Source organism: Salvelinus sp. IW2-2015, linkage group LG4q.1:29 (assembly GCF_002910315.2).
Source record: "Salvelinus sp. IW2-2015 linkage group LG4q.1:29, ASM291031v2, whole genome shotgun sequence".
Classification (NCBI taxonomy): domain Eukaryota; kingdom Metazoa; phylum Chordata; class Actinopteri; order Salmoniformes; family Salmonidae; genus Salvelinus; species Salvelinus sp. IW2-2015.
Window position 1 is genome coordinate 50,158,359 of NC_036842.1, and position 25,860 is coordinate 50,184,218.

General features: G+C 41.2%; 1 protein-coding gene across 2 annotated transcripts in view; it reads left to right on the forward strand.

Annotated features, from left to right (window-relative positions):
• Positions 1 to 25,596, forward strand: part of LOC111962089 (GRAM domain-containing protein 2A) — a 64,591-nt gene extending 38,995 nt beyond the window's left edge. The window contains exons 6-12 of one of the 2 annotated variants that reach the window (XM_023984909.2): positions 5,498 to 5,596; positions 11,041 to 11,112; positions 11,786 to 11,848; positions 13,507 to 13,687; positions 18,274 to 18,367; positions 19,019 to 19,126; positions 21,473 to 25,596. In XM_023984909.2, the coding sequence (XP_023840677.1) occupies positions 5,498 to 5,596; positions 11,041 to 11,112; positions 11,786 to 11,848; positions 13,507 to 13,687; positions 18,274 to 18,367; positions 19,019 to 19,126; positions 21,473 to 21,476 (621 nt within the window). In that variant the 3' untranslated portion in view covers positions 21,477 to 25,596. Of the gene's footprint in view, positions 1 to 5,497; positions 5,597 to 11,040; positions 11,113 to 11,785; positions 11,849 to 13,506; positions 13,688 to 18,273; positions 18,368 to 19,018; positions 19,131 to 21,472 lie in introns of those variants that run through there. The other variant, XM_070442942.1, reaches the window with a different exon arrangement.
• Positions 25,597 to 25,860: the final 264 nt, after the last annotated feature.

The window sequence follows — 25,860 nt, forward strand, 5'->3', positions numbered from 1 at the left end:
CTAACCAGCTCTGCTCGGGCGATTAAAATGGTTTGAGTGAGGTGTTCTCTCATTTGTGTCTGGAAGTAGCTAGCAAGCTAGCCAACATTAGCTTGCTAGCGCACTCTGGGACTCCAGATTTAATTTACAAACACACCAAATATGAAGACCTGTGTTGAAAATAAGTAATAGACTTATCATCATACCTATCAATGTTTATATAGCGTTGTTGGTTTGATCATTCCCGTTGATAACAGGTTCTCATTTTTACCTCCACACTTTCCATTGACTAGAGATCATTCAATATAAATGGATGTTTCTCTGTTCAATTGCTGAAGGTTTCTCTCTTTGAAATAGAGAATAAGGATGTCTGATAGAGACTTTTATCCTCTGCACTTAACAACCTGAACACAAAAGACATTCAAATGAATCGCACCGCATGAAGGTTTCCCTCTATTAAGTCCATCATTGAAACTGCTTATTTACTTATGTTTCCTAGTTCAGATAATTGAGCTTGAAAAATGAAAAGGCCTGTTTGATGTAGGTATTGAAATAAGTACAATAAAGTGACATGATAGTCAGGTTATTTATTGAACAGCAAACAGTTTTACAAGATGTTGAGTCCATTTACAGTAAAGGGAAATTGAGTTGAGCACCAATTTCCTTATTTACAAATCATTACTTTCCATGACATCACGGAATACAACATAAAATGTAGTTGTGAAAAGGAAAATAAGTTCTGAATAATACAATTGTTGGTCAGTCAAGTGTAAAAATGGTTTCAAGAGGAAAGGGTATTTGTATTGTATTCCTGTGAAATAACAGAATTCTATTGAATTGATAAAGCATAAACCTAACAAGGCTATTTTAAGCTCAAAGACCCATTAACCAGCCAGTCATTTGAAGTGACTGAAGATTAAGCACGGTGTCAACTCACCCTGAACCCAACTATCAATCACTCCCTGTGTGTACACTCCCGCAGGAATAGACCTTTATTTGTTCCTTTTCTCTGTTTGTTTTGACCCGTTCCGCTCCCCCTTTCTTTAAATGGGCACAAAGTCCCAAGATTGGGGTGCATAGTTATGTAGCGTAAAGGTCACACAGCTAATTTTTTGTCATGTGCCGTGTGTCTACTCTTAACTAAGCTACTGGCATCCAAAACACTGTTCTGTACAGAATAAAATGCTTGTTCGAAATGTTTGCAAGTCATCCGGCTCAGATTCCCCATGTATAAATGGATTGGGTAGAATATAATGTCCATGTTATGCAACAATAATGCAATAATGCCATTGCAATGAGAATGTGCAAATAACAATGTTACTGTCACGAACGTCGTCAGGGTGGAAATGACCGGACCAAGGTGCAGCGTGGTGAGCGTACATTTCTTTTAATGTTGAATGTCGCCAACAAAAACAAGAAACAACAAATAAAACAAACGTGAAGCTTACTAGGGCTATACAGGCCACTAACAAAGTCAACTACCCACAACTAAGGTGGAAAAACAGGCTGCCTAAGTATGATTCCTAATCAGAGACAACGATAGACAGCTGTCCCTGATTGAGAACCATACCCGGCCAAAACATAGAAACAGAAAACATTTAAATAAAGAAACTAGAATGCCCACCCTAGTCACACCCTGGCCTAACCAAAATAGAGAATAAAAGCCTCTCTATGGCCAGGGCGTGACAGTTACCTTAATGTGTCCTTGTTGACTGACTGATCACTAAGGGAGTGAAGGGATGCTACGCTTAACACTAGAAAAGCCTGGCCTCATTGGACCCCCCTTCGGACCAATGACGTGTCTTTTGAACGTCAACATTCTAGTAAATACATTTCATATACAGTACCAGTCAAAAGTTCAGACACACCTACTCATTCAAGGGTTATTCTTAATTTTTACTATTTTCTACATTGTAGAATAATATTGAAGACATCAAAACTATGAAATAACACATATGGAATTATGTAGTAACCAAAAAAAGTGTTAAACAAATAAAAATATATTTTATATTTGAGATACTTCAAAGTAGCCACCCTTTGACTTGATGACAGCTTTGCACACTCTTGGCATTCTCTCAACCAGCTTCATGAGGTAGTCACCTGTAATGCATTTCAATTAAAAGGTGTGCCTTGTTAAAAGTTAATTTGTGGAATTTATTTCGTTCTTAATGCGTTTGAGCCAATCAGTTGTCTTGTGACAAGGTAGGGGTGGTATACAGAGATAGCACTATTTGGTAAAAGACCTATTCCATATAATGGCAAGTACAGCTCAAACAAGCAAAGAGAAGTGACAGTCCATCATTACTTTAAGACATGAAGGTCAGTAAATGGAGAAAATGTCAAGAACTTTGAACATTTTTTCAAGTGCAGTCGCTAAAACAATCAAGCGCTATGATGTACCTGGCTCTCATGAGGACTGCCACAGGAAAGGAAGACCCAGAGTTACCTCTGCTGCAGAGGATAAGTTCATTAAAGTTAACTGCACCTCAGATTGCAGCCTGAATAAATGCTTCAGAGTTCAAGTAACAGACACATCTCAACATCAACTGTTCAGAGGAGGCCTTCATGGTCGAATTGTTCCAAAGAAACCACTACTAAAGTACACCAATAAGAAGAAGAGACTTGCCTGGGCCAAGAAACACGAGCAATGGACATATAGTTTTTATTTCAGTTTATTTTAGTAAATACTTTAACTTTTTTTTTCTTAACTGCATTGTTGGTTAAGGGCCTGTAAGTAGTTATTTCACTGTAAGGCCTACACCTGTTGTATTCAGCGCATTCACGTCTGTAGCCATGAAATGCTTTGAAAGACTGGTCATGGCTCACATCAACACTATTATCCCAGAAACTCTAGACCCACTCAATTTGCATACCGCTCCAACAGATCCACAGATGATGCAATCTCTATTGCACTCCACACTGCCCTTTCACACCTGGAGAAAAGGAACACCTTTGTGAGAATGCTATTCATTGACTACAGCTCAGCGTTCAACACCATAGTGCCCTCAAAGCTCAACACTAAGGTAAAGACCCTGGGACTAAACACCTCCCTCTGCAACTGGATCCTGGACTTACATTTACATTTACATTTTAGTCATTTAGCAGACGCTCTTATCCAGAGCGACTTACAGTAGAGTGCATACATCTTATTACAATATTTATTTTTTATTTTATTTATTTATTTATTATTTTTACATACTGAGACAAGGATATCCCTACCGGCCAAGAGCAGACGCTCTTATCCAGACGCTCTTATCCTCTTATTTTTTTTTACTACTTGTGCTACTATTTGACAGCTTACCTGTCACGTTAAGGTAGATGCCCGCGCAGTTGAGCTCATATGATATTGAGTTGCAGTGATATTTGTTTACATAGCCAGCTAGCAAGTTGCTTGTTTTGTTGTGTTTCTACCGATGCAATTCATTTGGAATCTGTCCCAGCTCCGTAACTAATCAGCTAAGATTGGCGAACTCTGTACCACATACTTTGACCTCTTACCATCTATGAAAAGTCATCTGACCATGGGTATTGAAGTGTGTACCCTATATAGCCTTTATGTTTATAATCTGACCCATCTATGAACATATTCATCAACGTCTTTTTTGTGTACTCTCTCCTGTCTGATTATCCATCAGTCTGATGAACATTATGAACTGGGAAACAATCTGGCCACTAAGGGCTTCATAAAACAATATATATATAGTATAGTGTCATGATGATGATGTGTGTTTGTGTGTGTGTGGCCCCAATAGAATTCTAGAATGCTGCTGTAGATTATTGAGAATTTTCAAAAGAATGCAAATTTTCGCACACATTTCAAACAAACAGACACAGCTCAAAAACAAAGAACAAATGACAATTACAAGTTACCTTAGTTTTAAAGAGCACAACCTCTTATTTAGTATTACACCACATTCATGTCAATAGGAATAAGACTCATTTTGTCAATTGTGTAAAGACGCTCACTATCAAAAAACGATTAACACACAACCCAACAAAAATCCCTAGAGTGTTTAAATTGTAGTAAATTTGACTAAATTGCTCCTTCAAAATGTACCAAGTATAATATATTATACTTATACATATTATTTACATATACATATTTAAAAATATATAAAAAATGTGACCAGAGGACAATATTCAGAAACTATTTCAAAACCCACACAAAGTAAGCTATTTGATTAACAACTATTCCTACTTCTGTAAAAATGCAAACAACTATTCAGAGACTATTTCAAAATGCAGATAACCTCTCTCAGTAAGATTTAGTACAGACCAGGCTGGACACAAAATGTAGAAATAGTAGCCTACTTTGACAAAAATTCAGTGAATGCAACCAGTATTAGGTAGAGACAAGATACAAAACAACTGTTCAGAGACAATTTTAAAAAGTAAAAAGCCCTTCAAACTTCACCTGCTTTTAAATGATGAGATACAACTCGGTTCACACGCCCTGGTGCCACCCTCTTGGCTCCCCTCTTCCTTCCACTGTAGTCATATCACAAAGTGAATGCACAAGCTGCATTTTGAATGCCTTCAGGGACCAGCACCTGCGGTTTCTGGGAAGGGGCCTTTGCAGGGTCCCGCAAACAATGTACTGATTTATGATGGACATTTTGAGCATCCCCAAAACATATTCTTCCACCATTTTTTGCCTATGGATCCAACACTGTAATAGCTTCTCATTTGGTCAAGATGGTCAACCACACTCCTCATTTTCTTGTTGTAATCCATTATAAGGTCTGGAAGAGATAGCCGTTTCTCCCACTCTTAAAAACAACTCCAAACCCCCTGCCTTTCACTTTAGGCACATGCTGTGTGGTACAAGGGTGAATGTTGTGACTTGAGGCAGACAAACTCCATGGAAACGTAGGCTCCCCTCGGGTTTGCTCTCCCTCTTCCTCCTTCTCTCACTCTGGTTCCTCCTCTACCTCTGCTTCCTCCTCTCCCTCTCCCTCCTCCTGTCCCTTTTCCACATGCTCTTCCTCCATGTTCCTCTTCAAAACAAAACAGCCAGCTAGTTAGCTAATTACAGTATATACAGCTAAAGGCTGTAACTATTTCAAAGAGACAGAGAGCAATCATTCGAGCTCCACCGCTGATGCTCTCACCTTTACCAACCAAGTTATCATGACATGACTTGCTAATCTGAGAACGAATCCACAAGTTTCACAGAATCAAACATCAACAACACCAAACATATATCTGCTGTTTACTTATTTCAATCACCTCGACATCATCGCTTTTCTGCCCCAAATATATACCATTTTAAATGACAGAATACCCTGTTTCCGGTTTCTGCTTGATGACAATAGCCACGCAAATACGACAACAGGTTTATTAGTTAGTAAATTTTGCGATATTGACACAAATATTATTGTTAGATAAGAAAGGCCGTTGACGGCCGCTATGGTTTTTGAGTTAAATAGATCACTGTGCTTTGAGTGTAGAGTATAGGGATGCTATGCTATTATGTTATGAAGTGCAGGTGCTAACCATGTTTGCTTTTCCTCTACAGGTGGCCATTCCAGTGGTGTCAGTACGGCTGGTGAAGAAACACAGGACAGCAGGCCTAGTACCTAACGGGTTGGCCATCACTGTGGACACCAGCCAGAAGGTATGGCTCAGCATAGTACAGCAGCACAATGCAATATGGCTCTACCACACAGACAGCTAGCATTATCTAGGTGTTAACCCTAACACTTTAAGAGTTTTTTCTTCATAGAAGAGTCTTGAGCAGGCCGTGTAAGTGTTTTTTCGGGACGCCTATGTCCAAACAGTATAAAAAAACATTTATTAAAATATATATACTGTATATACACTACTGTTCAAAAGTTTGGGGTCACTTAGAAATGTCCTTGTTTTTGAAAGAAAAGTACATTTTCGGTCCATTTTAAATAACATCAAATTGATCAGAAATACAGTGTAGACATTGTTAATGTTGTAAATGACTATTGTAGCTAGAATGGAATATTCTAGCTACATTTTAATGGAATATCTACAGAGGCCCATTATCAGCAACCATCACTCCTGTGTTCCAATGGCACGTTGTGTTAGCTAATCCAAGTTTATAATTTTAAAAGGCTAATTGATCATTAGAAAACCCTTTTGCAATTATGTTAGCACAGCTGAAAACTGTTGTCTTGATCAAAGAAGCAATAAAACTGGCCTTTAGACTAGTTGAGTATCTGGAGCATCAATATTTGTGGGTTCGATTACAGGCTCAAAATGGCCAGAAACAAAGAACTTTCTTCTGAAACTCATCAGTCTATTCTTGTTCTGAGAAATTAAGGCTATTCCATGTGAGAAATTGCCAAGAAACTGAAGATCTCGTACAACGCTGTGTACTACTCCCTTCACAGAACAGCGCAAACCGTCTCTAGCCAGAATAGAAAGAGGAGGGGGAGGTCCCGGTGCACAACTGAGCAAGAGGACAAGTACATTAGTGTCTAGTTCGAGAAACAGATGCCTCACAAGTCCTCAACTGGCAGCTTCATTAAATAGTACCCGCAGAACACCAGTCTCGAAGTCAACAGTGAAGAGGCGACTCCGGGATGGTGTTTTAAGGTCATACCGAGGATCATTTAGCTATTTGATTTTGAATTTGAAGACCCCTTGAAGTATCAAAATAAATATATACAAAAATTATTTAATGGAAAAATTGTATTTGGCCCTATCTGGTAAAGACCAAATCCATATTATAGCAAGAACAGCTCAAATAAGCAAAGAAAAATGACAGTCCATCATTACTTTAAGACATGGTCAGTCAATGCGGAACATTTCAAGAACTTTGAAAGTTTCTTCACGTGCTGTCACTAAAAACATCAAGAGCTATGATGAAACTGTCTCTCATGAGGACCGCCACATGAAAGGAAGACCCAGAGTTACCTCTGCTGCAGAGGATAAGTTCATTAGAGTTACCAGCCCAAATAAATTATTCAGAGTTCAAGCAACAGACACACCTCAACATCAACTGTTCAGAGGAGACTGCATGAATCAGGCCTTCATGGTCAAATTGCTTGCCATAATATGGACTTGGTCTTTCACCAAATAGGGCTATCTTCTCTATACCAACCCTACCTTGCCACAACACAACTGATTGGCTCAAACGCATTAAGAAGGAAAGAAACTCCACAAATGAACTTTTAACAAGGCACACCTGTTAATTGAAATGCATTCCAGGTGACTACCTCATAAAGCTGGTTGAGAGAATTCCAAGAGTTTGCAAAGCTGTCATCAAGGCAAAGGGTGGCTACTTTGAAGTATCTAAAATCGGAAATATATTTTGATTTGTTTAACACTTTTTTGTTTACTGCGTGATTCCATATGTGTTATTGCGTAGTGTTGATGTCTTCACTATTATTCTACAATGTAGAAATTACCCTTGAATGTGTTGGGGTGTCCAAACTTTTGACTTGTACTGTACTTCCATAATTTTATTTTACTGGTACCGGGTGACCTTCAGACGAGTCTTGTGAGGCCTGTGGGCATCCTAGAGCAAAATAACCTAGGGGTCATAGTAGAGGTCGACCGATTATGATTTTTCAACGCCGATACCGATACTGATTATTGGAGGACCTAAAAAGCCGATACCGATTAATCGGTCGATGTAAAAAATATATATATTTGTAATAATGACAATTACAACAATACTGAATGAACACTTATTTTATCTTAATATAATACATCAATAAAATCAATTTAGCTTCAAATAAATAATGAAACATGTTCAATTTGGTTTAAATAGTGCAAAAACAAAGTGTTGGAGAAGAAAGTAAAAGTGCAATATGTGCCATGTAAAAAAGCTAATGTTTAAGTTCCTTGCTCAGAACATGAGAACATATGAAAGCTGGTGGTTCCTTTTAACATGAGTCTTCAATATTCCCAGGTAAGGAAAGTTTTAGGTTGTAGTTATTATAGGAATTATAGGGCTATTTCTTCTATACGATTTGTATTTCATATACCTTTGACTATTGGATGTTCTTATAGGCACTTTAGTATTGCCAGTGTAACCAAATAGCTTCCGCCTCTCCTCGCTCCTACCTGGCTCGAACCAGGAACACATCGACAACAGCCACCCTCGAAGCAGCGTTACCCATGCAGAGCAAGGGAACAACACTCTAAGTCTCAGAGCGAGTGATGTTTGAAACGCTATTAGCGCACACCCCGCTAACTAGCTAGCCATTTCACATCGGTTACACCAGCCTAATCTCGGGAGTTGATAGGCTTGAAGTCATAAACAGCGCAATGCTTAGCTGCTGGCAAAACGCACGAAAGTGCTGTTGAATGAATGCTTACGAGCCTGCTCGTGCATACCATCGCTCAGTCAGACTGCTTATCAAATCATAGACTTAAATAACATAATAACACACGAAATACGAGCCTTAGGTCATTAATATGGTCAAATTCGGAAACTATATTTCCAAAACAAAACGTTTTTTCTTTCAGTGAAATACGGAACCGTTCCGTATTTTATCTAACGGGTGGCATCCATAAGTCTAAATATTTCTGTTACATTGCACAACCTTCAATGTTATGTCATAATTACGTAAGATTCTGGCAAATTAGTTCGCAGCGAGCCAGGCGCCCAAACTGTTGCAAATACCCTGACTCTACATGCAATGAACGCAAGAGAAGTGACACAATTTCACCTGGCTAATATTGCCTTCTAACCTGGATTTCTTTTAGTTAAATATGCAGGTTTAAAAATATATACTTCTGTGTATTGATTTTAAGAAAGGCATTGATGTTTATGGTTAGGTACAGTCGTGCAACGATTGTGGCTTTTTTCACAAATGCGCTTTTGTTAAATCATCCCCCGTTTGGCGAAGTTGGCTGTCTTTGTTAGGAAGAAATGGTCTTCACACAGTTCACAACAAGCCAGGCGGCCCAAACTGCTGCATATACCCTGACCCTGTTGCAATGAAGTGACACAATTTTCCTAGTTAAAAGAAATTCATGTTAGCAGGCAATATTAACTAAATATGCAGGTTTAAAAATATATACTTGTGTATTGATTTTAAGAAAGGCATTGATGTTTATGGTTAGGTACACTTTGGAGCAACGACAGTCCTTTTTCGCGAATGTGCACCGCATCGATTAAGTGCAACGCAGGACACGCTAGATACACTAGTAATATCATCAACCATGTGTAGTTAACTAGTGATTATGATTGATTGATTGATTGTTTTTTATAAGATACGTTTAATGCTAGCTAGCAACTCACCTTGGCTTCTTACTGCATTCGCGTAACAGGCAGGCTCCTCGTGGAGTGCAATGTAAGGCAGGTGGTTAGAGCGTTGGAGTAGTTAACCGTATGGTTGCAAGATTAAATCCCCGAGCTGACAAGGTAAAAATCTGTCGCTCTGCCCCTGAACGAGGCAGTTAACCCACCGTTCCTAGGCCGTCATTGAAAATAAGAATGTGTTCTTAACTGACTTGCCTAGTTAAATAAAGGTGTAAAAAAAAAACGGATTAATCGGTCGACCTCTAGGTCATAGTGTGTAGGTCAAACTGTTCGGACGCTGCAGACAGAAGTTGGCAGATCGGCTGTGCCGACTTCAGACGAATCCCAAAACGCTTGTGGGGGTCGTAGAGCAAAATGGAGAACACCATCTTGTTCGTGAGTCTCATCATAATAGTATGTAGGCCGTTCAGAAACTACAGACGATTTTGTGAGAAGTCCGATTTTCAGGATGTCTCATGCTCTGACAAACACCGCTCTAGCTCTGTCACCTTTCACCGCAGATGCGGACTTCTGAAATTTCAGCCTGTTTTTGTGGGATGGAGTTTTGGTGACCAGGCATTACATTTGTTAATATACCAATAAGAAAGAGTTCCAAACCTCTCTGCCAATAGCTAGTTTTCCCCTCCCCACTCTGACCACTCCCAGACAGTCCTAGCAAAATTCTTGCTTGAGAAATTGCTCTTTGCTCAAAGCTATTTTTGTTCCTTTTTTACTATTTTAATGGAAAACAATCACAGTAAGGTACTTAATTGTTACTCAGAAATGATTTGATATTGAGATAAAAATGGCGCTATTGGACCTTGAAAGGTCAAAGGTCACACACATCCATGTTCACCTTGCTGACGATGTACAGTTCTTCAGAGGTGTTTGCTTTGGGGATATGAGTAGTTTATTTGTAAAGGAATGAACAGCTTTTTCTGTACTTCATTTATCTCTGTGTCAGACGCCCATTCTTCTTGCTGGCCTAATGGCCTCATGGAGCTTAAGAAGACACGACCCAATGGCTTCTTGCTACTTAATCACTTCGTGATGTATTGCTTTGAGTTTTTTTGTTTTGTTTGTTTTTCTTTATTTAATTAGATCCATTGGGTCCTCAATGGGGTGGGGTTGGGGGAGGGGGGGATTGTAACTTCATTCTGTTTTGTTTTGTTTGCTTTTCTTTATTTAATTAGATCCATTGGGTCCTCGGTGTGGTGGGATTGAGTTGGGGAGGGGAGGTTGTAACTTCATTCTGTGTATCTGTATTCTTGTTTGCCAACAGTTATTATTATAAATATAAACATTTGATCATAAAAAGGAATGTACAGCGATCAGAGTGCTTGTATTTTGTTTCAAACGGTAACTCAATAGTCTGTTCTCGTTCTTGTACAAGTTAGTGGTGTGATGTAACAGGGCTCCTGACACAGCAAAACGCCTTTTATGGGGTTTTATGATCCTTAGTGATGACGGCTAAAGCTGCTGGCTGCCACCTGGCTTTGTTTTGTCTTTCATGAATTAAAGAAGCTGAGTGGGAGAGACAGCACTCAGATAACTTCAATGGGAATAGTGTTTTGGGAATAGTGGTCTAAGCAAAAAATGAATGGGTAACACTTACTATACAACTATTGTCTGTTTTGTTTATCTAGTGCACAGCTGAATTGGCTGAAGCTACTCAGTCATTGCATGTCATAAAGATGTCAGTTGACAAGTGAGAAATCTAACTTTGTTGATAACCTGTGCGTCTTCACATCTGCTGTAATAGACCATTAAAGATAGTGGAGCTCAAGTGTTTTTTTTGTTTTTTTTTTACACAAGTGTTTTGTTCTCTCTTGCAGTATGTGTTTGTGTCCTTGCTGTCCCGAGACAGTGTCTACGATGTCCTCAGGAGGATCTGTACACACCTTCAGGTGCGAAATAACCTCACAATATGCCATTATCAAAGGGACTTTAGTATACCAATAGATGAGGTAAAAAGGTCAATGGAACGCAGACCTTGGGGGAGAGAAGAAGTTTGCCGGATTGGCGCACACTAACCAAGTTGATATTTGCCAAATCCATCATGATTGCTGTATTGTAACAGGCCCACAATGTGGTTACTAAAGTCCCATTTGGATACATTTGGCTGTTTTCAGTGCATAACATTTAGAAAGTTGTCCCTTTTCGGGTTTAGAAAAAGTGGTTGCTAAATGCTAGCTCCCGTTCGTATAAGCTGATGGCATAGCTAGCATACAGAAATTGTTGGTGGCAGTCAGACCTTTTTTACTGTAATGTACATGTATTGGGGTTGACATCCACACAAGCATTATACACCGATTTTTACCTCAACATAGTGTGAAATACACATAAACAATAGCTTGAATGGGCTAATATTGCTTGGGGGCAATGAGGCGATTCGGGATCTTTCCCCCCACCCGTTTCCATGGCATTTCCATTGTTTTGGTCGAGATCCATTGACCTCTTTACCTCATCTATGGTCTGTAAGATTGAGCAGATATCGTGGATATCAATACTGTAGTGTAGTTACACAATAGAGAACTAATAATTACTGTAGTTACAATGTAACCTTATTTTCCTCCTTAGGTGAATGGGAAGAAAAGCCTTAGCCTGAAGCAGTACTTGGAGGAGCCTAGCTCACTATCTATGGTAAGCCCAGCCAGTACACTAAACTACACTACTCTGGGTGCAGTACAGTAGGATAGATATGGTAGCCTGGGTGCCAAGCGGTTTCTGGTCTCTTACAAACACTTCATGGCATGAGTGACAAGGAGTTAGCAAGAGATCAAACACAGACCCTTACCCAGGATACAGTTGTGGTGCAACCAACCCTGCTTTACACAACAGTCTAGATCCATCTGCTACTGTTGACCAGCTGCCAAAGACCATAAATTGAACTTGGCAGTGTGCAATTTACAGAATCCCTGTACTTTAAGTGTGTGTAGGGTCAAAGAGATAGATGTGGTGTAGCATTAGCATTATGCAAGTCAGAGTTAGGCATTTGTTAAAGACATCTATTTTTTAACTTTTACTGTTGGAAAGCAATATCCCAAGTATGAGCACAGTAAAGTACACACACTTTATGGTAAAAAAAATGTTTGCACAAAATAGGTTTTTGTAGACACTACTGCACGGAGACTGGAGTGCTACTTTAAGTGTTTTGAATATGCCCCTACACATTACTCAATGTAACTCGTAGTAGTAAATTGCACTACTATACTGAACAAAAATATAAACGCAACATGCAATCATTTCTAAGATTTTACTGAGTTACAGTTCACACTGTATAAGGAAATCAGTCAATTGAAATACATTCATTAGGCCCTAATCTATGGATTTCGACAATGGAGGCAGTTTATGGTAGAGAAATTAACATTAAATTCTCTGGCAACCGCTCTGGTGGACATTCCTGCAATCAGCATGCCAATTGCACGCTCCCTCAACTTGAGACGCCTGTGGCCTTTTATTGTCCCCAGCACAAGGTGCACCTGTGTAATGATCATGCTGTTTAATCAGATTCTTTATATGCCACACCTATCAGGTGGATGGATTATCTTGGCAAAGGAGAAATGCTCACTAACAGGGATGTAAACAAATTTGTGCCAAAAAATTTCGATCGATGAGCTTTTTGTGCATATGGAAAATGTCTGGGATTTTTTATTTCAGCTCATGAAACATATTTTTGTTCGGTGTATATACACTGAAGCATGCTTCTGGCCTTCCTTGTCAATTGTAAGTCCTCTTAAGAATAAGATAAGCAGAGTGCCTCAAACTGCTGTTTTTTTGCTGCTGTTTTTAATCCTTTAGTAGACCCTTTTGTGATTGTTGACGTCATCATGGGTTAAGAAGCTTAGCGTGCTGGTATTTTACTCAGGCGAAAGTCAAATGTTTTTTAGAGCTAAAGCAATAATAATCCACTCAGTGATGTGAGTGCTTAAAAGGGACCTCAAACTCGAACTGCCCTTCTTGCCTTTTCTCCTCTTGATCTTTTTACTTACTGGCATAATGGTTGGTTACAATTCATTTTTTTTAAACGCATATCCAAATTAATAACAGCCGCTGGGGAAAAAAATAAGGCCAATATATAGAAAAAGAGAATGCCCACTCAGTGTTTCGCTGCTCCCAAACGTGATCATTTAATAAAGCTTAGGCAATACAATCCCTAACGTGTCAACCAAAACATTGTGATTATATCACCTAAACTTAATTAAAGATACCTTTTCATTTCAGCCTCTCTCAACTCCATCTCCTCTCTTCCTCTGCCGGCCTCTCCTCTCTTCCCCTTGGTCCTCTCCTCCCTCATTCAGGATGAGTTCCCTGTGGTCAATGACTTCCCTCCAGTGTTGAAGTGGAGGAGAAAGCCGTCCATTCCGTCCGTGTCCTCCTCTCTCCCAGACCTCCTGGGGAACTCCACCAGCAGCCTGAGTGCAGTGGACACCCCCTACCTACCCACTGAGGTTCCACTGACATTGAAGAGTAAGATCAAAGGTAAGCCCCGCTCAATCATTAATCATCATGGGGCGACAGGTAGTAATTTCTTGGGTTGGAAAGGATTATTTTGCATAAAAAAATTACTCCAGGCTGCACATAAACGCCTAAAACCTGATAGAAAGTATGTAGAAATTATAATGGTCCTATTTATTTGGTAATAACTGCCCTTTTTCCAGTCCACAAATAGATTTTGACAAACAAATCAGTCCAAACAAAAGTATTCACAACCTTCCTTTTGAATTTTTCAATCCTTATGTGGCCCTCAAACCCTCGATGTTGCTTTCCCCTAGAGCAGGGGTGTCAAACTCAAATACCCAGTGGGCCAAAATGTAAAACCTGAACAAAGTCGCGGGCCAACATTGAACAAATGAACCTTTTAATATGGACCCAAACAAGTTTTGCTTTAACATTGAATATGGAACAAGCATCGCTTATTACCATACAATATATAATTTAATAGTGGAGACATGCAAAATCGAATTTCAAATGAAAAAACACATCAATGGCATTCATTTATTAAATAAATAAAATGTAAATAAAAATTGTATGCCTCTTTTCTATTTGCAGCCTTCTGATTTAAATACCAAAATAAACTTTTCCACTGGCTAATAATTTTACAAATAAAATGATAATAAATCAATCAACCATCAAGCCCATGCCTTGTAGCAAGAAAAAAAGTGCACAAAGAAAACATTATTATTGCACACTGATCTAATCTGATGTGCCCAAGCCAGATACCTGGCATCTCTTCTTGGATGCTAGTTCATCAATGTCTGGGCTCAGGCTCTGAGCTGAAGAAATCCTCAGTATCGAGCGAAGGTGTTTCATCAGTCAGACGTCTCCTGTGAGTTGTTTTTGGTCATCTTCATCGAGGGAAAAGTTGCTCGCATAGATAAGTGCTGCGAACATGAGAAGCATCTGAGCAGCTTGGGTGCGGAGCTGAGGCATTGTGTCAGGGATGAACCGTGGAAACTGTGCGGCGCCCACAGCATCATACTTTGACTTCAGCGTGTCGTTGCACTGGAGTTCAATCAGCTCCATTTGGATGTTGGTTGGTGCATTTTCCACATCAACTGCGAAGGGATTACTAAGCAGTTCAAACCTACATTTCTGGACATCGAAGTCGGCAAATCGCCGGCTAAACTCAGCGGCGAGAACACTGAGTTTTTCAGCAAACTGTGCGCCATGGGAACACGGCGGTAGAGATCTGCGCTTTTATGGTTTGCAGCAGGGAAATGGCAATGGTTTCCTTGCAGCATCTGATTCTCCCACAGGCACAGTTTAGTTTTAAAGGCCCTCACTGCAGCACATGTCGTTGATGATGCGCCCCCGCCCCTGAAGCTGCAGGTTCAGCGCATCGAGATGGCTCGAGATGTCACAGAGAAAGATATTCTGCCTCCCACTTGTCCAGAAAGCTCCTGTTTTTCTGCCTTTCTTTTCGCCATTTTTGGGAAGGGATAGCGCGCTGACAGTTGTAGCGTCTATGTTGCTATGACTACTGTCACAGAGGAGAGGGCGTTTCTGGGTCCTGTCCTGATTGGCGCGCGAAAACAACAGCAGAGCATTATGGGATTCGTAGTATTAGCGGTGAATGCGCTGTATAATACCGGCGGGCCAGCTCTAGTAGTAATTTGGTATTGTCTCGCGGGCCAAATATAATTACCCCGCGGGCCAAATCTGGCCCGCGGGCCAGAGTTTGACACCCATGCCCTAGAGGTTAGAGAGGTAAACCGGTGACAAGAGGGTTGCCAGTTCGAAACTTTGAATCCCGGGTCTTATGGGGAACATCTAAAAGGAAGTGAGCAGGCAACTGGAGGGTTGCTGTTGTCAAGTCCTACAAATGGTGAACATGTTTTAGGACCTCTGTCAGGTCTGAGCTCAAAGCCTAAATTGTACAGCAGTGGACAATAACCTAACCACTGGTCCAAGGTCAGATATTTTCCAGCCCTTTTATGGCCTAGTTTAGGATTGGGATGATGGTAATCTGATCCATAGAGGCAACCTTTCATCCATCACACTGTCAGCACTCTCACAAACAGCCTGTCATGACCCGGCTCAGTTGTAGCTTGCATGGGTGCCTGACTGACTGATTTGTTTTATTTATCCAACAACATACCCTTGGCAAGGCGGGCAACAGCAAGCTAACTAACAGGCTAACTTAGCTAAATGACTAAATAATACATACTTAATGACTAACATTTAAATGTAAGCTAGGCTCTGTTTTGTTCCTCTATGCCTGACATAGTCTCTCATGACAGACGGGTACCGAGATAATTCTTGACAGAAAAGAGGACTATTAGCTGATATCTTCCTTCCTCCACACGCAAGCTGTTGCTAATGTAGCCATTGGAGTCACCTTTTGGGCCAAAAGTCACACGCTATTGACTCACACACTGATAAGTAGGGATCTATGGCTACTAATTACCCAGCTGATAGTCTTTTTTAACCAGCGTGCATAGAGCCACGTACATTCTCCAATAAACTACCTGAACTCTTGATTTTTGTATGAGCTCAACTTTTTTTTTTTTTACCCCTTCTACTGACTAGAGCAGGGATGGGCAACTGGTGCCCCCCACCCCTTTTTTTAGGCCCGCGGACCAATTAATTTTAAAAAAAATTGGGGGGGCGATTTGAACTCAACATACTTTTCCTTGAGAGTTAGAGTAATAGAGTACACAAAGTGCAATTTCGAAATTTGGTTGTGCATCAGCAGATTGGTAAATTAGTCTAGTGCCCAGCTATTTAAACTTCTAGTAAGCAGTTTAGATAGGGTGGAGGCAAACGTTTGCAGTTTTTACTATGGCAAAATGTGTAGAATTGCAGCAAATTAGCTGTAAAACTGAAGAAAAAAAATTATCCGCCCTGTGGCAAAATGAGAAGAATTGCTTGAAATGAGTTATAAAATAGCAAAGTCTTCTCTCCGCCCCATGGCAAAATGTGTAGGATAGCATTAATTATTAAGCCAGTGAGGAGTTTTTGTATGGGGGGCAATGAGAGTGTCGAATTTAGTCAAGATACACTTTTATTGCTATTTTGATGATACGTGAGGCATATTTACTCTAATAGAAGGAACATAATGCTTAGGTTGTTACGAGTGTACTGATATAAGTGTGATGCACGTGACATCCCGGCAACTTTGAGAAAAAAACACTTGACATCGGAGTTGTCCCTGTTGAAATTCGAGACGTTCTGTACATATTCATGAGGCTAGCTTAGCATCTCACTCTCCATTGCATACAGGCGGTTGATGTCAACACCCCTCATCGAAGAGTTCAAAAAAGTATTCAAATAACGAGATGTATCCACCAATCCAAAGACAGGAATAGGCGGGAGCTTGACAGCCCACTGTTCCGCTCTGTGGACAACAAATCCCATTGTTAGGGCGAAGACACAAGCATCTCGTTATTATTTCCAGTATCTCTGGTTGTACTTAGGGCATGCCTGTAGTTCTAGAAGTATGAGAGGTGCCCTCAGAGTGGCAGGAAAAACACAGACCGCTCCTTTCATACATAATTGTACCTTCTCTCAGATCATTAAAAGCCCCGCTGTGTGGAGTTTTTAGCAGGGTCCTGTTCATTAGGCACCAAATGGAAGAAAGTGGACTGAAAAATGGAGGGACTACCTTGACTTGTCCAATAAGAAACGCCCATTTTCTGTTTGCCGTTGCGAAACATTTTGAAACAATTTCCATAGCGTGACATAATGAACAAGACCCTGTAGAGGCCAACCCCGGCCCTGTTAAAAAAGATGGCTAGAATGAAATGTTAGCACAATCAACACATACAAATGTACAAAATATATCCTACTGTAAAACTAGCTCCAAGACTAGTATTGTTACTTTCTATGTGGAAGCACCACTTCAAAGCAACGATTATGGTTTAAAGGGTCTTGTGTAGGCTAAGTAAGGTTGTAAATAAGTACGGTTGTAAATGGACCCCCTGAGTTTCTCCAACGTGTCTGCCTTCAAGTGTAATTCCTGCTGCATTGGTGTCAGACTTGGGATAGGAGACAGGCAGTGGCGCTTAGCTGTTAGCCACCCACATACTCAGCGCTGTGTTGACTGCGTGGTCTATAGAGAAAGAAAAGCTCAATGATAACACTAAGGCCATTATGCTGTGGTGTGTTGTCTATAGACGGGTGGGTTGTTTGGCAACAAAACCGGCACTTGCGCAATGTTTATTGAAAACATAAATACATATGTGAGCACCTGTTGTCTCTCAAATATATTGTTACAGTTGTTGGTTAGCTAGCTAGCAATTCTTTGACCATATTAGCAAAACAAGACATGGTATCAATAACAAGATACAACGAGCTGTAACAAGCCACCTACGATTCCCCACATGGTAGCGTCTTGTCATTGTTGCTAGCTATCTGACCATTCAGAATCACAACGCCAAACGGCCTTCTGCCTCATCGATGTGCGCGCATCATTTTTTGTGACGTTGTCAGCCAACTCGTCTCTAGAGACAGAATAGCTTAATGCTAACGCTAATTAGCATTGCTCTCTCTTGTGGTGTTGTCTATAGAGAAGCAATAGCTCAACGCTAACGCTAACCCATTTTGGTCTGTTGTGTTGTGTGCAGAGCGGAGTCTGGAGACAGAGAAGATCCTCCTGACAGAGCCAGTGCCAGAGCTGGGCCACATGGAGTACCAGCTGCTCAAGTTCTTCATCCTTCTGTGAGTACTGGACATACTAACCAGGTGCTGTTTGTGTTCTCGTGGCGTGACAATCACCATAGGAGTTGGCAAGGCAGCCCAAACAGATCTGGGACCAGGCTTCGGACGGACCACAATGCACTCACATCACACACAGGGCTAATGTCCTAATACTATGCACTTAGGAAGAATATAAATTGCATTGCCTTCTTTCCTGGTGTCACCGCTCCTCATCTGCTTCTCAAAACCCATTGGATGAGAAGGTCCCCCCCTCTGACTTTCTCGTCCCATGGGTATTGACAAACACAGGGAGCGACGACGTGAGGAATCAAGGCGATGCAATTGCGATTCTCCCTTGCTGTCATACTGCCACCTGCTGGTCATAGTAATTCTGACCAGTTCATATTACACTTAGTGTACATATTACATTTGCATCTCTTTACATGAGACATTTTGTCTTTTTTGTAAATGGCATTACGCTGTTCTTTTTCATGGCTGTTTTGATTTTTATGAATTTTATAGCATGCTTGGGGGGAAAAACTATGTTGAAGCTCATGGCACGTCACTCACATAATGATCCATAGGCCTTTTATTGTAGCTGTCAGTGTACTCGTGTGTGGAAAACAATGAGGTAATTGTGTGGTGAAAGTGTATGTCTCCTGTCTCCCTCAGTATCATTCTGCTCATCATGTCCTCCTGCTACCTGGCCTTCCGTGTGTGTAGTCTGGAGCAGCAGCTGTCCTTCCTCAATACACACCCGACAGTGCACATGAGAGAGAGGTGAGGGACACGCATGGGCACACACATACACATGCATTGGTTCACACACACAAACACACACGAGAGCACACACAAACACACACATATAAAGGCATGGGCACACACTTATACAAACACACACACACTGAACACACATACACAGCAGTGGCAGTCGGTGCCGTTCAAGATGAGTGAGCTTAGCCTTATTTCTATTACAGCATATTGGATACCTGTCATTCATATTCCATTCACCCAGCTCAATGTAACATCAATAGGTTTAGGCTACTACATGATACTCGAATTTGCCCTATACCCATCATGAGGTTGCTACAACCTAGCCTACAAATACGTTTATAACGTAGGTGCACAGGTCGAGAGACAAACTGTAGTAATCAAGGTGACAGACAGTGACACACATTCAATACCACCTTGCACACTCTTGCTTGCGTCTAGCTGATCAGGAGTATCATCATTAGTCCAAACCGTTGCAACTAAAAGGAGAGCTTCTATTGGACAAATTCAGGTTGGTCCCTCTAGGCCTATGCAATATGGCCAAAATATCATATCACGATATTTGTCCAATTTATTACGATATGACGGTATTTTAGGTTTTTGAATAATACAAGTTCTAAATATGGTTCATGAGTAATGCATAACCCTAGGGTGGCGGCAACACATACATTTGAAATGTTTTTAATGGGGATTTCTACATTCTGATTGTTTTATACTGTTCAATCAAACTTCAACCAAAAGTTGGAATATATTGGATACAGTGTTGTTTGACATGACAACGAATGACATTTTAACCGGGTTGGAACCAAAGTGTTGGTCAGTGTTTCCCAGTGGACCCTAAATAGAGGTTACATTATAGGTATCTACTGATGTAGCTAAAATATTAATGTTTTACCTATTCCTCTCTGATTTAGAATATAGAGTTGCACCAAAGACATGCTGATCTAGGCCTACACCAGCACTGGTATCAGGCTGTATTTTCTAGCTAGCTACGTTTGCTCTGACTAAGCACATTTAGCCAGCTAACTATCGATGAGCATTAGTGGCTAATACAATTTATTTTAGCCACAACTTGCTAAGAAAAGACAAACTAGTTGTTTGCAGACAGTAAGATACACAACCTAATAGTGTCATCATAGAAGGCTTGTGGATTTACAGTATGTTAAGAAGCGAAGTGGAAAGCAGCGCTGCTGTCACCATCTTGTTGCATCTGGAGCATTGACCATGCAGACAGTCACAGCAAGTGAAGTGGCTGTGACTCGTGGTAGAGCGCTCTCCTTGGGTGACAGGGGGTGGGGCTTGGCGTGTGTGGAAGGAGAGCGGGAGAGAGACGACTCAAGTAGCAAAATGAGTAAACTATAAAAAACTGTCATTACACGCGGTGGAGTGGTGTAACACATTAAACAAACCATACATTGAAATACCGTAATACAAGGTAAAGTAAAAACCCAAACTGGTACGTGCATCAATACCGGTATATAGTCAAATACGGTATGCCGCCCAGCCCTAGGTCCCTTCGTTCAGAAATGTTTTGCGACAGAATCAGTGGAATAAATACAACCCAAAAGCTTACCTTGACTTGGAAGAGTTGCAGTGTTGGATAGCCTTAGCCAGCTAGCTAACATAGATAGCATTCCTCTCTGTTTGATTCAGGTTGTTGAATAGGCTAAATTAGCTGCATTAGCTAAGTATGTGAAAGGTAAACTATGCTTCTTCACCTGGCGTCACCAGAAAATGCTAACATACGTTTTTCAGGGATACAGTATTTGCAACCTAACTTCTGTTTCCCCTGAAAAACGGAAGTGGGAACTCCGCTCAGGCGTCTTCCTACGCCTGCCACATTAGGTTAGTGAAAGGTAAACTAGTAACTATCTCTCTCTCGCTGCTGCTTTCCTTCATTTTTCAAGAAATGAATTTGTTGAAAACTGTTCACCTATTGTCTTTCTCTGTCTGTGAGTCGACTACTCACCACACTTTATGCACTGCAGTGCTAACTAGCTGTAGCTTATGCTTTCAGTACTAGATTCATTCTCTTATCCTTGGATGGACAAGTTGTTAATTCATACTGCAAGAGCTTTTGATAGATTGAAGAACGTCCTCCGGAAGTTGTCATAATTACTGTGTAAGTCTATGGAAGGGGGTGAGAACCATGAACCTCCTAGGTTTTGTATTTGAAGTCAATGTACCCAGAAGATGGACAACTAATCTTTGTCATTTCCTATCTCAAGAGTGCTGAATGCTTTGATAAGTCATATTTGCTGCATAGTCATATTTTACTATATATAACATTATATTCCCACTTCAAGATCAGATAGTGTTATTGCTATGCCAACGTGCATGTTTGTCTCCTCCCAGGTAACACTTGCTGTATGCTGCGTCCCCATTGGACAGATGTCCTGTCAGTCACGGAGGTTCTCCTGATGATTGGGCAAACAGAGACTCGGTTTATTTACCTGTACCACCATGTAAGTGTGGAGGAGTGCCCTGCTGGTTCAATGAGAAGAAAATGACTTGAGAAAAGCCAAGACCTGAAGCAAAAACTGCACTTAAACAGACAGCCTAGTAGGTGGTGCCAGTGAGTCAATAATCCTCTTGTCATTCCCTAGAAAGACTATGGACCCCTCGGACAAGAGACTAGGATGGAATGAGGAGAATGGAGGAGGATTGGAAGTAGAGGACTACAGAGTAGATGTCAATAGGGCCGTGCCAACCAAGTTCACCTGATTTTGACCTTTGACCTCAATGTCCTTATTTTACTGCCAAGGAATTACAATTCCACTCGACTGATCAGACACTTTCGCATTCAGGATTTCAGAGACTAGAGTCTTTTTTTTCCAGAGACTTTTTCAACAGGAACACTTTTTGTGTACACTTTTGTGGAGAGTTGCTGCCAGAGAGACTGAAGACAAGGCATTCCATTCTGATCAGGAACTCAACCTGACCTGGTCAAACAGTTCCCACCGCAGCCCGCCCGGCAATGTTTACTGAGCACGGTCACTAAGGCACGAACTCTCCTGTACCCTAATGAAGAAACTATTTCAATAGACATTATTAGAACTTTATCTGTCTGTCAGAATTGTGAGATGATATGCTAGAGTTACGGCTGAATTATAGCGGTCTTGCCATGCAAACTGAAAACACGGTACCGTGTGTGTCAGGTGAGGTCGACAAGTCATGAGGTGAAAGGTGCGCGTGTGTGTGTCAGTGTGGGTGCGTGTTTATGTGTGTATGAGTGTTTTCAACATTATGTGTGCAACTTAACAAGTGGCTAGGACTATCTCAAGGTAGCGTGCAGCTTCTCCACCTGACAAACGATGCCTGCATGTAATGTAATACTAGATATTGACTGAATTGTAAAGTCATCGTCTGTGACACTGTTGCATGGATGTTATCGATGGAGTGGGACTAACGCAGAGTAAAGCAGTGAAGGTATTGTGAGAGACGCAGGTTGACAGTGAATGTCGTTGCTGTTCACTTGTTCTTTAATGTTCCATGTGGAGGTGTGTACTATAGAGATTGTACAGTACTTGAAACCTAATCATGCATTTCATAGGAGATTATGTATTTATGTAATCCACGGTGTGGAAAAATATGGCCTCCACTTCAGCTACTAGGTGCACCTTTAAAGCGTATCCGAGGCTGGGCAGAGAGAATTGTGTAGACTAGAGTGTATTTACTACTAGAGCCTGTATGTATTTATTTGTGTGCAATTTTTGTACTGAGTCAGAAAGGCATGTTGTTTTTAGTGAGTCGGTGTGGGTGTTTGTTCACTGACGTATTTCTGACATGGGTCGTGTTCATTTTGCACAAAATGGGGGGGGGGACTGATTTGAAATGAACTACTTGGATTTGTCCAATCGTGCCCTAATGAACACGACCCTGTCTTGCAGTAGGGCTGGAGTCACAGCAGTGCCATGCGTAATTGTGAGACAGCAGTGACTAATAAACAGCCTTCCTTGCCTGTGCCTCTTGTGACCTTTGACCTCTTGTGCACACACTTCCTTGCCCGTGCCTCTTGCGACCTTCCACCTCATATAACTGGATCCCAACACTGGAAATGGAAACATCTGGAAGAAATAATGGAGGAACATCAACACTAGGTCTTCCCCCTACTGACCTACAGCCTATTTACCGTGCAGGGGTTACTTTATTACAAGTGTGTGGGATGTTAGTTTAGTTGGGAGAGGCTATGGTAAACACAGTGATGAAATTTCCACTCCCTTTTTATGTATCGGAGGGTTAAATGTATGTATTTATTGTTTGCAGATGTGTTCTAATGTTTACAGTGCCTTCGGAAAGTATTCAGACCCCTTGACCTTTTCCACATTTTGTTACGTAACAGCCTTATTCTCAAATTTATTATAAAAAAAAAATCCCTCATCAATCTACACACAATACCCCATAATGACATAGCAAAAACAGGTTTTTATAAATTTTTGCAAACATATTAAAAGTAAAAGAATGAAATATCACATTACATAAGTATTTAGACCCTTTACTCAGTACTTTGTTGAAGCACATTTGGCAGCGATTACAGCCTCGAGTCTTCTTGGGTATGACACTACAAGCTTGGCACACCTGTATTTGGGGAGTTTCTCCCATTCTTCTCTGCAGATCCTCTCAAGCTCTGTCAGGTTGAATGGGGAGTGTTGCTGCACAGCTATTTTCAGGTCTCTCCAGAGATGTTCGATCGGGTTCATGTCCAGGCTCTGGCTGGGCCACTCAAGGACATTCAGAGACCTGCGTTGTCTTGGCTTTGTGCTTAGGGTCGTTGTCCTGTTGGAAGGTGAACCTTCGCCCCAGTGAGTCCTGAGCAGGTTTTCATCAAGGATCTCTCCTCTCTGTACTTTACTCCGTTAATCTTTGCCTCGATCTTGACTAGTCTCCCAGTCCCTGCTGCTGAAAAACATCCCCACAGCATGATGTTGCCACCCCCATGCTTCACCGTAGGGATGTTGCTAGGTTTCCTCCAGACGTGACGCTTGGCATTCAGGCCAAAGAGTTCAATTTTGGTTTCATCAGACCAGAGAATCTTCTTTCTCATGGTCTGAGAGTCTTTAGGTGCCTTTTGGCAAACTACAAGCGGGCTGTCATGTGCCTTTTACTGAGGAGTGGCTTCCGTCTGGTCACTCTACCATAAAGGCCTGATTGGTGGAGTGCTGCAGAGATTGTTGTCCTTCTAGAAGGTTATCCTATCTCCACAGAGGAACTCTAGAGCTCTGTCAGAGTGGCCATTGGGTTCTTGGTCACCTGCCTGACAAAGGCCCTTCTCCCCCGATTGCTCAGTTTGGCCGGGCAGCCAGCTCTAGGAAGAGTGGTTCCTAACTTCTTCCATTTAAGAATAATTGGGACCACTGTGTTCCTGGGGACCTTCAATGCTGCAGACATTTTTTGTACCCTTACCCAGATCTGTGCCTCGACACAATCCTGTCTCAGAGCTCAGCGGACAATTATTTCTACCTCATGGCTTGGTTTTTGCTCTGACATGCACTGTCAACTGTGGGACCATATATAGACAGGTGTGTGCCTTTCCAAATCATGTCCAATCAATTGAATTTACCACAGGTGGACTCCAATAAAGTTTGGAAACATCTCAAGGATGATCAATGGAAACAGGATGCACCTGAGCTCAACTTCGAGTCTCATAGCAAAGGGTCTGAATACTTATGTAAATAAGGTATCTGTTTTTTGTTTTTAATACATTTGCAAAAAATCTATAAACCTGTTTTCGCTCTGTCATTATGGGGTATTGTGTGTAGATTGCTGAGGAACATTTTTATTTAGTCCATTTTAGAATACGGCTGTAACGTAACAAAATGTGGGAAAAGTCAAGGGGTCTGAATTCTTTCCCAAGGCACTGTACATTACTATTACTAAAGTAGAGTTTATAACGTTGTATGCAACAAATCTGTTTGTGTTACTCAGCAATAAGTTATGGATAAGACAAAGAGCTGATTGTCTATGAGGGGAGGCACATAGGCCGTGTTACTTACTCCATACAATCAGATGGTCTCTCATGAGTTTTTGGATTGTGTTGGACTTCAAGAAACCCTATTGGATATTAACAGTGTCAGATTCTACTCTACATTTATTTTTCTCCCAGCTAAAGAGCCAGATTGGTGTGACTATTGGATTATGACCCCCCCACCCCTCAGGTAGCCTAGCGGTAAGAGGCAAGCCAGCAACAGGAGGGTTGCCATTTCGAATCCCGGGTACAATTGGAAAAAATTGGTTTGGAAGTGAGCTGGCAATCAAAGGGTTGCTGGTATCAAATCCTAGATGCCATTGCCTGCCGTTATGCCCTTGATCGAGGCACTTAACCCCCCCACAACAACAGCTCCCAGGGCGCCCAGTGCGGGCACCTCTCCCTCCAAAAATTGTGTGTGTCTTTTGGAGGGGTTGGGTTAAAAGTGGAAGTTAAATTTCGTGTTGGACCTTGTATGCAATGACCAATAAAAAGTGATCTTCACCTCAGTCAATGGGAGCCTTTGATGGGGGATGTACAGAAGTTTTTTTTGCTGACACACCCATGACACTGGCTACACATTGGGAGAGGCACCACTGACAAAGTAGGGGGAAAATAGCTGGAGTTTCGCTATTGGTTACAAAACATTACATACCCAATGGAAATACGATCCCCATTGTCTGTGGACGTATATTATTATATTATTCAGCAAAAACAGACCCAAACTCAAACTAAGTAGATATAGTTGATATAGATACTTATTGTTATGGGTTTATAG